This window comes from Vanellus vanellus (genome assembly GCF_965231255.1).
Source record: "Vanellus vanellus genome assembly, chromosome: Z".
NCBI classification, from domain to species: domain Eukaryota; kingdom Metazoa; phylum Chordata; class Aves; order Charadriiformes; family Charadriidae; genus Vanellus; species Vanellus vanellus.
The window spans coordinates 76,711,358-76,727,039 of NC_138908.1; the positions used below are offsets into that span (position 1 = coordinate 76,711,358).

At 45.6% G+C, this 15,682-nt stretch overlaps 1 protein-coding gene across 1 annotated transcript in view; it reads left to right on the forward strand.

Moving 5' to 3' along the window:
• PDZD2 (PDZ domain containing 2) overlaps window positions 1-15,682 on the forward strand; it is a gene marked incomplete at both ends in the record, with an annotated part of 141,893 nt that overhangs the window by 80,026 nt on the left and 46,185 nt on the right. The window contains 3 exons of the mRNA XM_082497250.1: window positions 7,537-7,679; window positions 8,321-8,453; window positions 10,558-10,725. Coding sequence (XP_082353376.1) covers window positions 7,537-7,679; window positions 8,321-8,453; window positions 10,558-10,725 — 444 coding nt within the window. The remainder of the gene's footprint in view (window positions 1-7,536; window positions 7,680-8,320; window positions 8,454-10,557; window positions 10,726-15,682) is intronic.

A 15,682-nucleotide genomic window follows, 5' to 3' on the forward strand; every position in this document is an offset into this window, starting at 1 on the left:
AATTACAGTTAATTTTTTTTGCTGCCAGTTATGTTCCACCTTGCCATAAAACAATCGTCGTCACAACTTTCTGGGGTTAAGTCTCGCTTGCTGCCAAATTTTTTCAACTGACTTAAGATTTTGCCTGTCTTTGCTGTGATTTAAGCGATAGCTACAGCTGTGATAGCTGTAGTTTTTAATTTTTAATAGCAGTCTGTCCTTTCATTCTGTTTTTTTGATTGAATTTTCCAAGGGTGTGGTGGAGGGTTGGGCATAGAGATAGTCTGGTAATGGATAAGTTGTAATGAGTTAGTTTTAATGTGTCGTGTCGACACAGGGTCTTCACTCTCAGAAATGAGCTACCCCCAAAGGCAGCATGGATACACATGACGTTGCATTACAGGTCTCAGCTGTGCTCAGCTATCACAAACTGCGGGTGAGAGCACCGGTATGAAAGCATTTCCCACCTACACAGAAAGTGTTGGGTTTGGTTTTTTTTTTTTTTCATTTTGCGTATGGTATTAAAGATACAGCAAACCCTCAACTGGAATGCAAAGGACGGGCTTTAGCTGAAATGTAAGTTCACACCATTTTATGTTTTAATCATTAAGTGTGAATGTTTGAAACCAAGTGGACGTGCCTAAAAATAAGAGTATGCTGTTTGCTTAGGTGCTGTAATGTTTCAGGTGTTGGTTGGGATTATAAAGCTACGTACACTTAATTTTTGAGGCAGGGTGCTGAAACCACTGAGCGAACCCAAAGGATTCCTGATGCCGACAGATTGTAATACCAATCTCTCGAGAGACCCCTCTTTAGCTGACACAGCAGTGTGGTGACTTACTCTAGGATGGACTTTCTACTGCTGCCTGCAGTGGATTAAACTCCAAACTAACCAACCAACCATTCCCAGTAGCCCAGCAAGAGAATGAGACGGGGCAAGGTGCTTGAGGGAAGGCAAACACCTTGTAACCTTTAAAAGCCTGAGCTCCCCACGGGTAGTTGGCAGGGCAGAACCCCTCGGGCCAGGGAGGGCAGAGAAATCCTTTTGCTGATCTTGCAGTAAAGCTTCAGTTGACGGCACGAGGGGAACACCCCGGAGAGGTGCAATCCAGATGGTGATGGCTCGGGATGACAAATGACTCCAGCAGATTTTTGTAAGGGGTGATGATGTACTTCAGGTGCTTGCAATGGCTGATAAAATGTTTAAAGCCCTTGCCAAGGAAATGATGTCAACAAGCAGCCTGTCTCGGGAGGGGGATCCCTGGGGGACAGTCTGTTTGAAGTCACAGAATTTTCATCCACTCCGCCGTGATGCCTGTTTTGTGTATTTTAATTATGTGTTTGTGTTTGGGGGAGGCTATGGTTTTGCTGTTGACTGTTCTGCAGGCTTTATCCCCTAGGACGCTTCTCTTTCCATGGGGAAAGTACTCGCATTTCAGTGAGAGGATGCCAAGTGTCTGGCGGCCGTTTGTCCAAACAAGGGGACTTGTTAGATCAGCAGTGGACCCCTGGATGCAATCACAGTTGTGTCTGTGCTGCTGGCTCCTACTTATTTTGAGGACACGGAAAGTTCACATGGTCAGCACTGTGTAATTCATATTAAGGGCTACTTGGGTTTTGGGGTTCTTTTCCCCTCTTTCAAGTGGTTTAGGAGACACCCACTGCATGGCTTGCATCATCCAGAGGTAGAAGTGAAAGGCTTCAGTGATTCAGTGTTAAGAAACTTTCATAGGCAGTAGGGATGGACAAAGAACTCCTCTCTTGGAATAGCTTATTGATAAAGGCATTTAGATTTTTTGCTCCTGCTTTTGGTTTGTCTTGGGGTTGTTTATCTTGCTTGTACAGCAATGAAAACAAAACCCAAGGTAGCAGATGAAAGCAGGAGTCCTGCTGTCAGATCAGCCTTAAAAATAACCTGGTGAATATCAGATGAAAAATATACTCATTATCCACTAATGAAATAATTGCTTTGTTAAGAATCTGCAAAAATCAGATTTTTGGCATGATTTTCTGGTACTGAGTCATTCGCACTAATATCTGTGATGTGAAGAGTGATGGCTTTTGACCGTATCTTGAGATTGACGCGTTTGAGCGACTCGCCTGGTATGTGATCGGGCAAGTTAATTCCCCAGCTCCCCATCCACCGCTCCCACCTACCGGCTGGGGAACGGGGATAGGGGGAGGAGGCATGATTTGACCCAAGGTGCGGCAGGCAGCAGTGAAGGATGCTGGGGAATGAGAGGTGTGCCGGTGTGGCCGGTGCGCTCCCTGTCCCCGTAGAGGAGGATGCTGCACTGGTCGGTGCTTGAAGGCAGTTGCTCATATGCTGGTCTGAATGCGGTGCATTTCTGTTTGGGAGGTTTTGTGCTGCTTTTCAGCTGTGTTTGATCAGCACGTTGGCCGCCAGCTCCTATCAAGCTTATTGTGGTCATTTTTTTTATTATTTTTTTTTAATGCATGAAATTTACAACTTTCCCTTAAGTGTCATGTTTCCAAAGCGGCTTTGTGGCTGGTGAGGAGGAGCTCACCGTTTGCTTCTGCTGTTCCTATGGGGAAAACCTGTGAAGTTTGTAAGTGGGAACCAGTCCCTGCAGGCAGGCAGTAAAAATCCACGTCGAAATGCGGAGGGAGGGAGACATCCCGCGGGCTGTGCTAGGGCCCGTGGCAGTCAGCGTGCGTGTACAGACCTTGCGTGGTTATTGGTATTCTCATCAGGGCTTATCTCTGTTTTTATTTAAAAATTGTTACTTATTTACACCGGGTTCAGCTGAATTGCTGCTGTGACAGAAAGTGGTTTTTCTGTAGACAACTATTTTACATTTTCCATTTTGCCGTCTGGCTTTTTAACCACTTACTGCGTTTCTGTTTTCCATTTGTTTACACCTTGCTCCTGCCAAGCTTTTCTTTAATACAAGATTTCAAAGCAATTTTTCCTTTGTATATATAGATTTGCAGCTTCTTGAACACGGCACAGTCAAAATCAGTCAAACCCCTTTAAACTCCCCTGCAATTAGCTGGTGAAAGAAAAGGAGGGAAGAACGGCTCCGATGTCTTTTATTTATTTATTTATTTCCCTCAACACTCAGAGGAAAAAATGTTCCCTTTTGTTTTATTAATGATGTGCTTATGAAATCGAGCGTTTGATGGTATGCACTTGGAGCAGGCAGAAGGCGAGCTTCCCCACGTCGCGCTGGCAGCGTGCTTCCTTTCTGATCTGTTGCACGCTAGTTTATTCCAGATGTGGGCTCGCCCTGAACAGAGGCAGCCTGATGCACAATGGCTTCACGGTGGAGAAGGACAGCCCGCGGGGACCCACTTGAAGCTGCCAGCCGAATCCTCTATTCTCGCTTGCGGTCTCTTACATAAGATGACCCATTTTTTTTTTTTTTTTTTTCGCTTGCCATTAATCCAAGTAGAATATTCATACTGTCTTTAAAAACATTTTAATTATTTGTGGCTTAGGCACTTTGAAGTTGATCAGCTGCAAGTGGAAAAATCTGGTCCGAAGGGCTGCCTGCTCGAAAGAGCCAAGTTTGGAGGAAAGTTGAGTCACCTAAGAATGATGTAACTGCAGAGAACAAAAATCAGTCATTAGCCCAGCTGCAGCCTGACTTGACTACTTGTGTTTCTCCTTGCTATAACAGCATTCACAGAAGTGAGGGAAGTGGGAAAAATGTAGGTCTGGAAGGGACTTCAAGAGATGACCCAGTCTCATTTCCTCCTTTGGAGGACAACTGTTGGTCCATCATGTCCATGAAACTGTTGGTCCATTGTGTCCCCCCACCAAGAGGGGATCCACAGTCCCTTTGCGTAGGCAGGTGTGCTGCCGCTCTGCGTTTACAAGCAAAGTCCACGGGGTGGATCTAAGCAGAGTTAACACTTGCTCCCAGGAGATGGAGAACAAGTCTCTAAGTGGAAGTTTTGGGTTCTTACTCCTTCGAAGCTCTCAAAGCAAGCATGGATGTCTTTCTGAGTGTCCATCTTTGCCGAATCTCAGGTGAATTGCGTGAAATGTTCTGGATTGTCATATACAGGTAGCCGGCTCACGCTATCTAGTGAGCCCTTTGCACACTTAGGTTCTCAGGTGCTGAGCTTTGTAACTGTGACCTGCCTTTGGTTAAGGGATACAGGTTGGTCGCCTTATTCTTGAGCAGGGTATCACCTAGTCCCTGGCTGTGACAGGAGGTGGTAATGCCTCTGCCTTTGCTGAGGACGGCTGGTGTATAAGATACTTGACTGGACCAGCATCGGCACATCTCTGTGCTTTAGGCATGAAATGCTTTTTGCACCAAGAGCTCTGGGTCCATGTGAGCAAATTTATTGTGTCACTTGTGAACGAAGCTGGGGGGATTATTCTTGAGTCATTTATAAACGAAGCTATGGGAATTTATTCTGAGAGGATGGAAAAGTTCAGACGTTAATAGGAATATGAAACTGGCAGTGGCCAAGCGGCAGCCAGAACTGTGCAGCTGACCAGAGGAGACCGGTCAGCAGTTAAACTCGTCCTCCTCTGCGCAGGGGTTATGCGGGCTCCAAGGACAGTGACATCAGACCTGCAAACTGCCAAATCTAGCTACACTTGGAGTTTCCCTTGGGTATTGTAAGTCTCTGGAGAAGAGTGAATACACCCGAATCCTAGCTTTCATTTAAAGACTAAGTGAGCTTCTAGTTTTTTTGTTTATGAAGGAAAGCTTGAAAATGTGATCCTTTAATTTTGAATTTTTTTTGAAAGGCATGCATCACACTGCTTTTTTTTTTTTTTCTTTTTTTTAAAGCATTTAGACTTTGTGTTGTCGGACCTGGGAATCTCCAATAACTTAAGAAAATTGTTTTGAAGGCAAATGTAAATGCATTTACAAATCCTTGGAATTGGCACAGAGCTTTACTATTAAGCTTTCCTGTGATGGAGTCACATAAGATGCACATTCAAAGCAGCAGCATTTCCCAGCTGGCTGTAAAGTATCCCGGGCTGCTTTGTGCAAAAGAGATAGCAACTTCATGGGGAGGGGAAGGGGATTCTGCTGAACACCCCCTTTCTCCAAGAGGCTTCAAGCAAAGCCTAGCAATCTGCTTTTTAATACTTAGCTTTTAAACTCTTGGAGTGACGTACCTTGGAGGTATGTGTGTATTGGTGGGGGGTGTTTGCTTTGTAGCACATGGTTAAATGTAGAGCTATGAATGTTTTATGAAGAAGAGGGAAAGAACAGTGAGAGGCTCTGATTTCCAGTCGACGCCGAATTGTTTTTTCCCAGTGAAATGCATGCAGCTGACCAGGGGTGGCTCGAGGGGCAGCCTTTTCTTACACGGGAGATGGTGACGGTGTCATTTGAAAATGAGTGAAAGAAATAGGTGTTTGGGTACGTGCCAAATGGTTTTGTTGTCTTTATCGGGGCTGCGTTCTGCCATCCGTGTTGGGGATGAGTAATGCTTTACTTTGCTTTTGATTTCAGTGGAAGTTCAAGAGAAATAAGATGGCGCTTGCATTAAGATCAGTGGAGTCTTGCCATTTGCTGCTATTAAGTGCTTTGCTGTGTAAATGAATATTTGAGAGTGGGTCAGTTAAGAATAAATTTGGGTTTGTTTGTTGGTTTGGTTGTTTGTTTTTTTTTTAATAAGATGTGTGATAGTGAGGAGTGCTGAGGAATGCAAGCTAGGTGCTGCACATCATGGGCTTTTGCATAACTTGCATTCCAAAATGCTTTTGCAAATCATTAAACTTAATTTTATGACTGCCTTGTTAGACTTTATTGGAGAGTCTGCTTCTGAACTGGATTTAACAACAGGACACTTGGAGTGGCATCTTGTGAGGGGAATAGATAGCTGGTCATCGTTTCACCCCGGGCTCGGCTGGGGGAGGCAGAGAGATTGTATTTCTCTGTTACGCCGTTTTCATTATGGATGCAAGGTACTTTATAGCAATGAAGCCTCTCTGGAGCATTTTCATGCCGTAGCTCAGTTCTGGTTTTTCAGTAGATAAATATAGTTGACTCTTGCCCCTGCATTTAACACGGCGTCTCATGTATCGCTCTAATTAATCTCAAAGTATTCTCTGTCCTGACACGTCCTGTTGTTCAGCAGGAGACTGGGCTTTTATCAATGCATTGAGGATCCCAGTTAAACCTGTTGGGATATTGCCCATGTGCATGACTTCCAAGTTAACAAATTACCCACAGGTGTGTATGTTTTCAGGCTCAAACATTTGGGTTGCCTCTTAAGACACCTGGTTTGTTTTTCCTGTTTCTCCTACCGGTGGTCTAGGGGCTGTATAAGAGTTTTTCACTTTGTTCTTAAGATACTGGTGTAGATACTGACCTCTTTGTTCCCGTATCTGAAAAACTCATCTTACATTGCATTTAAAAGTTTCAGCGTAGGGCCCCAGCGAACAGGTAAAAGAAGCACATTTTCTTCACTTAATAAAGGCTCTGATAAACAACATTGGCCTAAAATCTGCAGGTTGTTGCCACAGCCTTTGGGTTTTCCGATATATTTAGCGGTTCCCCTTCTCAGAAGCAAGCAGCAATTCGTACATGCTCTTCACAGTTTGGCATGAAATTTTAATCATCTTCGCTACTTGGGCGTTTGCGTACTGCGAGAACGTTACTTGTGTGCAGAACAGACCCAGGCAGAAATAGCTGACCCGGTGCCCGGTGACTACAACACATGGCCTAAAAATTGCCTGCGAATTGCGCATTTCGTGGTCTTGCAAGCTTGAAAACTTCCTGGGGTTCCTCACAATTCTGTTATCCTGGTTCTTCCCCTCTCTGAGAGAGTCCTGGCAATCACCTTAGGTGTCCAGCTTGCTTGCTTGCTTCTTTTTCCTTTTCCTTTTATGCTTCGCTGATATCTGCCACGCTTGTGTTTCCTTGTGCCCAGTCCTGCCAGTAGGGCTCAGGGGAACTAGTTTTTGTTTTGCGTTTTGTATTGCTCTGGAGTTTGTAAAGCACTCTTTGGATAAATATTTATAATCATTAAAAAATTTAAAAAAAAAAAAAAAAGGTGTCCTAAGCATCGCTTATTACCTTGCTTATACTGAAAAGTTACTCGCTGTGGTGGGTAGATTTATTATTTGTAGTCTGTACAACAGCTGTCCAATAAGAAATATTTGATTGGCAGCTGGGTGATGCCATTCTGGTCCCTGCTGCAATAGCAGCTGCGCTACCCAGTGTTCAAGGTCCTCCTTGAACCGCGTCTTGCTCCTCTGCAGCCCTGCACAGCTCATCCTTGAGTTTTGGCGAAGGGGTTCGAGGCTGCTGGTTGCTTCGGGGAAGGATCAGAGCGTTGAGAGCAGCACCTCTGTGTGGCTCAGAAAAGCTGCAAAGAGCCCTGCAAGGAAACCTCTACGTGCTGACCCTGCTCTATGCTGCCTCCTCCTTTCTGCCTCCTTCGCTTGGACCACAGCTAACACAGCAAAGCTCATCAAAAACACCCGTATCGCCTGAGCTACACAGATGTGCGGTGATGGGCAGCAAGGTGCTAAATCGCTCCCTTCCGTACCTTCCCAGCCCTCTCTCACTGTCCAAATCCAAATTCAAGGACTCTCTGCACGTTTTCTCTCAGCGAGAAGGTTGCCGCATATGGAAGATGCATATCCTGAAGGGGACGGATGGGCTGGGAATCCAGATAACGGGAGGCAGAGGGTCGAAGCGGTCCCCTCACAGCATCATCGTCACCCACGTGGAGGAAGGCGGCTCCGCACACAGGTGAGGTGTCGGCGGCGCCTTTGCAGGAGTGGGGGTGATGGAGCATCCGTGGCCATCGCTGTTAGCCAGACTCACAAGACAGGCGTGGGGGGTTCACCCTCCCATTGTGTGAGGGGGACAATATGGCATTTTGGGCTTAACGACTCATTTTTGTGATTGGTCACAGAAGCTTCTTCTGGCATATTTAGTCCAAACTATGGACGGATCATACGCTTGGTGATGGAGCCTGATGGTTTGTAGGGCTTTCTCCCCAAGTCTCTTTTTGGAAGACAGGCCTTTCCCATGGGATCAGTGGTGGGTGGGTGTGGGTCATGCAACACTGCCAGCACTGGCCCTGCTCCATGACGGGGGGGAGATGCAGCTCACTGCTATTCCATGATTGTCTCCGTTGGGGCACGGAGAAGGTTTGAGGGCTCTCACCCCTGCAAAGAGGGTGAAATGGCTCTGGTTATAGCAACGATTTCCTGGGGGCACCTTTCTGAGCCACGTTTTTTGGCAAATAACACTGCACCAATTGATGCAGGCTTAGTGTCAGCCAGATCGCGTGTTGTCCATGCCTCCATGTTCCATGATGTGCCACCAGAGCCTGGCACTGGGGAAGGACCGCCCTGCAGCTCCATGTTCCCGCTCTGTTTCCGCAGGGATGGCAGGCTGACAGTGGGCGACGAGCTCCTCATGATCAACGGGCAGTCGCTGGTTGGGCTGTCCCACCAGGACGCTGTGGCCCTCCTTCGCTCGGCTGCTGGCCTGGTGCAGCTGGTAGTCGCTAGCAAGGTACGGTGCTCTCCTTGGTGGTCTCCTGAACACACATCCACAGGAGTTTGTGCAAGTGCTGTGTGGAAAAGGCGTGTTTTTGATAGGGCATCCCGTGTGCACGTTTGGTCCCCTAAATTTAACGCACAGCTATGGGAAATATGTCAGTAGCTGCCATAAATCTGTGGCGAATCATCAGGGTATAGAGCAACTTAGCGATTTGCTTGTATTGTCACTGTCGTTCAGTGTGCAAGTGAGTCTGTGTTGATTCATGCAGATGTTACTTAAGGTCTGACCAAAACCATTTTCTTAAAATACATGCTAAATAAAGCAGGCTGTTCTCAGCCTTTTCTGCGTCCTGCCAACATAACCTCCATAGCTCTCATCTCTTGTCCTATCTGCGTGCCTGAGGTCTCTTGATGATGATCTCTTGGCTTGAGTTCCTTATTTTGTCCTTGTTAATAGCGTGGAGTGGAGCTCTTGCAGATAAAGGAGCATGAAATTTCAGGGAAATGAAAGTGGAACTCATTTATCAGTCAGGCTCTTCGTTCTGCTTTCATTGCAGGAGATAGAGGGGGTATTACACAATATTTTTTCCTTTGTTTAAGAAAATCTCGCCCACCCCTGTTTGCTCCCCTCCCTGGACCACAGCCCGCTGCTCCCCTGCTCGGGTTGAGGCAGGTGTTTGGTGGGCGGCCGACCGGCTCCCAAAAGCACTCAGGGTCTCGAAGAAGGACCTGCCTGCCCATCTGTCTTTGAGGCAGTGTCAGGAACATCTTGGGCCAAAAGAACTGCTCGTAAACCTGCATTTCCAGGTGGAGCATGCTTGTGTCAGGAGACCACTGTATCGGTGTTTTTAAAATTTTTCTTAGCTTCATCTTCAGGTTGCCCCAGCCAACCTGATGCAGGTTTCGGCAGGTTTAATGTCTGGATGCTCTTATGGCTTTTCGGAATGCTCTATGCTCGTGTTTTTCACGAAGAGACTCTATCCCACTGCATTCAAAGTGAAGAGCCTGTAACTTCTCTAATGTCTCAGTTAGACAGTGAAGTTCATTGAAGACATTCTGTAGACACACAGCCTGGTATTAAACCCACCAGTGTTTACTCTGGAAACAACATTCTTTGACCCTGAAGCAGGTACATTTCGTATTCCATTTAGACAATTGGGCTCTCTGCCAAAACGTGAGACTGCATAAAGTTCTCCCCCAAATTATTTGCTTGTTCATGGGATGACTGCATCAAAATAATCGTCGCGATTCAGCTTACAGCATAAAACTTCACACTCCCGGTCGGGCTGTGAATCTGTTTGGCCCACGTGTTGTGCACTTGGACAGTTTTTGTGTCCCTGGGAGGAGGACTTGGACCGGCAGGCGGTGTGGAATCCAGCCCGTGCCGTGTTTCAGGCAGTCTCAGAAAAGGTGTAAATAGGTGAAGTGTTCCCCAGCAGCTCCCTCTGGGCGTTACTTGTTGGTGTGGGAAAGCAGCCTTGCAGTTGGGCCTGGTGAGCGCTCTTGAACACAGGGTTTGTTCTGAAATCACTAAAATGAGAGTCTGTCTGGCCACAGCTTTCTGCTGATGCAGGTGTTTGCCTGCCGGAAAAGGTGCCAGAGGCTGGAAACAGGTCCTGAAGCGTCAGGACTGAGCTGGTAGAGGATCGGTGGGTCAGTTTTCATTTTGTTCTCCTAGGCAGGGTGAATTATTCTTATGCACGCAGGTAGATAAATGTGTGAAGGGGACATCCGCACGGAGGGAGCAGGAGCACAGAGTGTGATTTGGGAAGCAGTGAGATGAGTAATGGGGTCTGTAAACTCTTGAGTCTGTTTGCAGTGACATTTAATAAACCCGAAGTGGGGAGGAGCAGGCTGCTGGGGAAGTGTTCATTTTAAATTCTCCTTTATGAAATCTGAATGGTTTGGACGTGTATTGGCCCGTGTTTACTATATGTGCACTTTAAAACCAGGTCTGCTTTTTATAACTGGGCCATTAAGGTTTGAGCACATGGAAGCGTGTAACGAGGGGAGGATTAGCAGGGAGCTCTCACTGGGCAGGTGAAGCAGAGCAGTTTCACCGTGACTTTGGTGGTTTTCTGCACGCGATGTAACATGTTTTGTTGTCTCTTGGGTAGGAATCTGCTGAAGGGGATTTTCTGAAGTACCCATCTACCAGTTTGCCAGACTTGCTTAGCACTTGCTCAGTCCAAGACTCTGTCTCTTGCACTGACAATAAGGAAAACGAAGAGCCAGAAGAAGATGACGTGAAAGGAGTGAATGTGTCTCCTGAAAAACTGGTCACTGTAAGTGTGGCTTTGGTGTGACTTTTTTGCTCTCTCCCTTGACGCCTCTTTGCATCTGTCACATTCTCCTCCAGCCTGACACAGAGCAGGTCCTCGGGACGGGGCGGTCCCACCCAGCCCTTCTTTGCATGGGACGTGTGTGACAAGCTGAAACGGGGATGGCATCTACCACGGCATCTGCCATCTCTGCAGCAAAGCAGAGGCACAGGGAGCAGGAGCGCTCGTGTCCTCCAGGCTATGTGGCAATCATGGTTTTGGTTTTCTCTCTGCTGTTGGATTGTTTTCCACCCACTTCCACTGCTTTTGTTGGATCTGATGCAAAATCTCTCGCAGTGCTTACGCAGTAACACGCTCTTTTTTCCCCCTCCTTTTGTAACTAAACTTCTTTAACAGTTTATAGTCCGTGTCTTCAAGTTTTTATTTGCTCTGTTGATGCCAGCAAACACTTTTGGGGGGAGGGATGTGACTTTCTGGCTGTGAACTGTAACTGAAGTTTTGCTGAATAAATGCTGCCAGTTGATAATCTCACTTGCATTCCCTTCAGGGCTGCATTAAGCAGAGATTAAGTGGATTATTGTTATTTATTTGTAATGTAGCAGCTCTCTGAAACTTCATCGGTGTTCTGGGCCTCTGTTGTATTGTACAGACAAAGAATAAAATGATATTTGCTACTCTAAAGATCTTGCAGGCTGGTTTTCCAGAAAGTGAAAGCAGGTGGATTCACTTGAAGCTTTTATCTTTTTGTTTTATTTTATTTTATCTCTTCTTGTCTTTTTTTCCCCCTCTTTTCTGCAGCAATTAGAATAAATCTCTTAAACCTTTGGATGGCTCAGACGTGATATTGGTTTGGTGATCTGTTTTGATTTTGTATTCTTATACAAAGAATGTTATTCTTTTCTGAACAAAAGACGGCTCCCCAGGACAAGTCTTGCGCTGTAGTCTGGCTGACGCTGGTGTTCACTTCGTACCTGCCTGTTGGCTCTGACTTTCTTTGAGTCTGTGCTTATAACAGTCCTCGCTTTCACACATCTCTTCACTGGGACGAGTTTTGCTATTTCTGCAGTGTCTTCTCTTCTGTGTGCCTTTTTTGGGGGAGGAAGGGAAAAACAAATAAATCGGAGATGCTTTGCGCGCTGATGATGGTGTAGTGTTTGTGTGCTAAGTTGAGTAGGCACCTAAGCATTCTTTTGGCTATCAAAATACTTTAAATTCTTCTATGTATCGTGTTTCAAATTCTGGTAATTTTTCACAAGGCTGTGGCTCAGGAGCGCTTAAACATAAAAATCAATTTTGTCAAAACTTAATTAATTATGTGTGGCTTCAGGATGCAGCTCCCCGGCGTTCCAGTGACTCTTTCGGCACACGCTAAGAGTTATTTGTCACTTGGTTGCCTCCTAACTTCCCAGCAAGGCTCTGCCTGGTTTTCAGCGATGCCTTTTTTTTTACTGGGTGTTTCCTTTCTAGATTAACATAATTCGAGGGAAAACTCAAGGTAGCTGAGGTGAAGACCCAGCCGCACGAGCCTGCCCAGGGCCCTTCGGCATGGACCTGAGTTTGGAGCCTGCCCTGAAGTCCCTCCCAGTGCTGGCGGTGGTGATAGCCTGATGGAGAGCCAGTTTGGTTTGCGCGCCTCTCTGGCACTCTCGCTCGCCCCTGATGGCAGTAGCGCTGTGCTTTTGTAATGCATCGCTGGGGGGTGGAGGGGAAATCAGAGAAATCTGACTACAGTGAACACATGGAAAGAATAACGGGAAGATTTTTTTTTTTCTCCTTTTCTCTGTTTCTGTTTGTTTTTTTTTCTTTTTTATTGGAGGGGGTGTAATTCAGAGGGGTGTAATAAGCTGTTGGTAACCCACAGGACCTCATTTCTTTTTGCTTGAGCTGCACGTGAAATCCTTCCTCTTCTAATCCAAATTGCAGGATATCTTTGCATTCCCCATGTAATTGCCTCAGGAGTGCAGACAGGGCTTTCTGCAGTCTGGGGTGAGCGCTCTGTAGAATGTAGACTCCTTGGCTCTACTTGCAGCCTGATCCATCCTCACTAGATCAGGGCAGGCTACCAGGAGACCTGAGCCGGGCTGTGCAAATCCTACGTGCCACCGGGCAGGACATAAGAAGGTAAATGTATGGAAAAGATAAAGTTCACACGTGGCTACTTTCTACCTGGTAAGATGGGGCGGACTTTTCATAGCAAAGCTTAGAAGTTGATTTCAAGGTCAGTACGAACATGAAGAATCACATAACTTTTTTTTAAATATATATATAGTCATATAGATTATTGCAAAATTGCTTTGGAAATTACTATTCTTTGCTGCTCCTTCTGTCTTGGTGATACTTACGTGTCTTCTCTTTCTCTCATATCTATTCCATTGTATTTATACTGTGGATAAGGGATGACAGTGCGACTGGTGATTAAAGCAGGAATTAAGCTGGACTGGTTTTAAAAAAATCAGTGCAAATATAATGGTTTTGGATTTCCAGGGTAGGTGGTACTCAAGGTCTGGACCAGGTAAGTGAGACTGTGGTCTTAATTTAAGTGTCAGGCCTTTTAGATTTGAAACTGATTCTCAACCCAGCTCTGGCCAGGAGTTATCTTTCTCACCGCCAGTCTCTCACCTCTGACAAGAGGTTAATGAATTTTCATGTTCACTGTGCAGGGCTTTGTAGAGACTTAAAGGCATGCTGTTGGGTGCTGGCTGGTTAGGTAACAACAAGTAATTCAGAGTGATTTATCATCAGCTGATGCTTCACTGTCCCTTTTCTCACCAGTGTAGAAGATACTGCAAAACTTGAGGAAGCTCTTAATGTTGTCTAAGGTCTTCTTTCATTAACTTCACTATGAATATAGTTCAGTGCTGAGTACTCAAAACCATAATTTATAGTTCTGATGTACTTGCTATTAATGCCTTGGCACCTGATTGCTTAAAGGCTGAACCAGACACCGTCCTTAGGTGCAGATCAATCAATGTTATCTCCAGAAGCTCTGCAGAGCGCTCCTGAGAGACGAAGACCCTCTTGCAGCTCACATACGCATATTGAGGTGTTCAGTGAAGTCACATGTGAATTCAAAGGGACATTGCCAGGCAGAAAAGATAGTCACTTGGAACTAAGCTATATATTCATATCTTCAACCTTGTAGATATTCAGAACCCAGCTGGACTTGGCCCTTAGCAACCTGATCTAAGTTGCCTCTGCTTTGAGATGGGGCTTGGCCAGGGACTTCCAAAGGTCCCTTCCAACCTGGCTTACTCTACAATTCTGTGATTTTTTTTTTTTTTTTTTTTAAAGAAATAAATCTCTCTTCTAGGGGCTGGGTGTTAAAGAACTTGCTCCCAGGGAAAATTTTTAAAATGCTTAAGTTCTGCTCTAGTGTTTGCAGCCAGGGAAATATAATCTGAGCTAATCAGTTTCCCCAGGACACAGCAGAAGAGTTTAGTGGCACTTGAAAACTGTAATTTAAGAGAAATATCACTTGTAAGTCTTACTTGAAAGTCTACTTGTTGTGTTTCATCAATAAAAATTTTGTAATGCAATTTAATTGGAGCTCTGTTCTTACACAGTCTGCTTATGTAAAGCCCTATTTAACATGAAACATCCCTTCAAGTTCTAACTTTAATAAAACTTGTGCTGCCAGGCAGAAAAAGGATTATGTGAGTATCCTTAAAGTGTATTTCTTTTAGAGCTAGTTGGGCCAAAATGTTCCTTAACTTCAGATACAAGCTACTGGGCCACAGAGCGTGTTGTGTTAAATTGTCCTGAGGTACTTTTGGGGATTTTAAACTCCCCCTCCAAATCCATATTTTGCCTTGGGCAGTTGATACCGCTATTTTAAAATGTCATTATTTATGTCCAAGTCAAATAGGACGATATGATAGTATTTGCCTTTGACAATTTATTTTTTATTCTAATTCACTTTTCCTAGTATTTCTGTTGCTTGAAATTGAATCTGTCACTGTACCGCTGGCTGGTGGAGCAAACTGGGAAATGAACTCTAAAGAGAAAACAGGTCTGCCAAGAATTTGCAAAGTGTGTGATGAATTTGGGGCATTTGGGATCCCCAGACAGAGGCACGTACCATTCTTAGTTGCTTCAAAGTTTTTTGCCTTTGTTTCTGCTGGTGCTGTGTTATTCAATATATGATGATGTGAGTATTTTATTTTTGAAGTGTTCAACTTCAGTGACCAGCTTCATATTAATGGGCTGAAATTCCAAAAAGTTACTAAATACAAGAAAAGGGTGTCTGCCTTGGCAGGTTTGATCTGTAGTTGCTGGAGGCAGGGAGGAAAGCCTGGGGACCATTCCTCTACTTTGCTTAATCTTGTGCTCTCCCTTGGGCATCCGCTACTCGTGATGCTGGAAGCAGGACCCCGAGCCAAGTCTATTCCATGCAGAATAGAGTTACGCAAAAGAGGGATTTCTTAGTTGGGAAAGGAGGTCATCACTATCCCTACCTGTCGGGGGGGAGCTGTGAAGGGGGGCGACCAAGCCGACCGTGCAGGCGAGCTGCGGGGAGACAACCTCTGGCAGCATCCCTGGCTGCGTGACCCTCTGCTCTGGGATGGCGAAACCCTTTTGCTCACGTTTAATCATCTTGTGTTGACCTGAAATGCTTGATGTGTGCCTTCACGCGAGCCGTGGGTATGTTGCACGTGGAGACGGCTGTGAGCCAGCAGGTCTTGATCCTCCAAAAAGTAACAGAAGCAGGATGTCTCCGGTTAAAGGTTTCTTGCATGAGCTGGATTTCCTTATCCCTGCCAGAGCCTACTTGTGTGTTTTTGCAAGGCATGCAGCTGAAAGCGGATAAATAAACCTGTTCTGTGAATACGCAGAAATGCAATTGTTTACACCCCGCCACCCCCATCCCCCCACCCCCCTTTTTATACTTTATCTGAGCTGTAGGACTGCTGAGTTATTTTCTCTTGCGAGTGTTTCTGTCTTACTGGGGAATCCATATGTA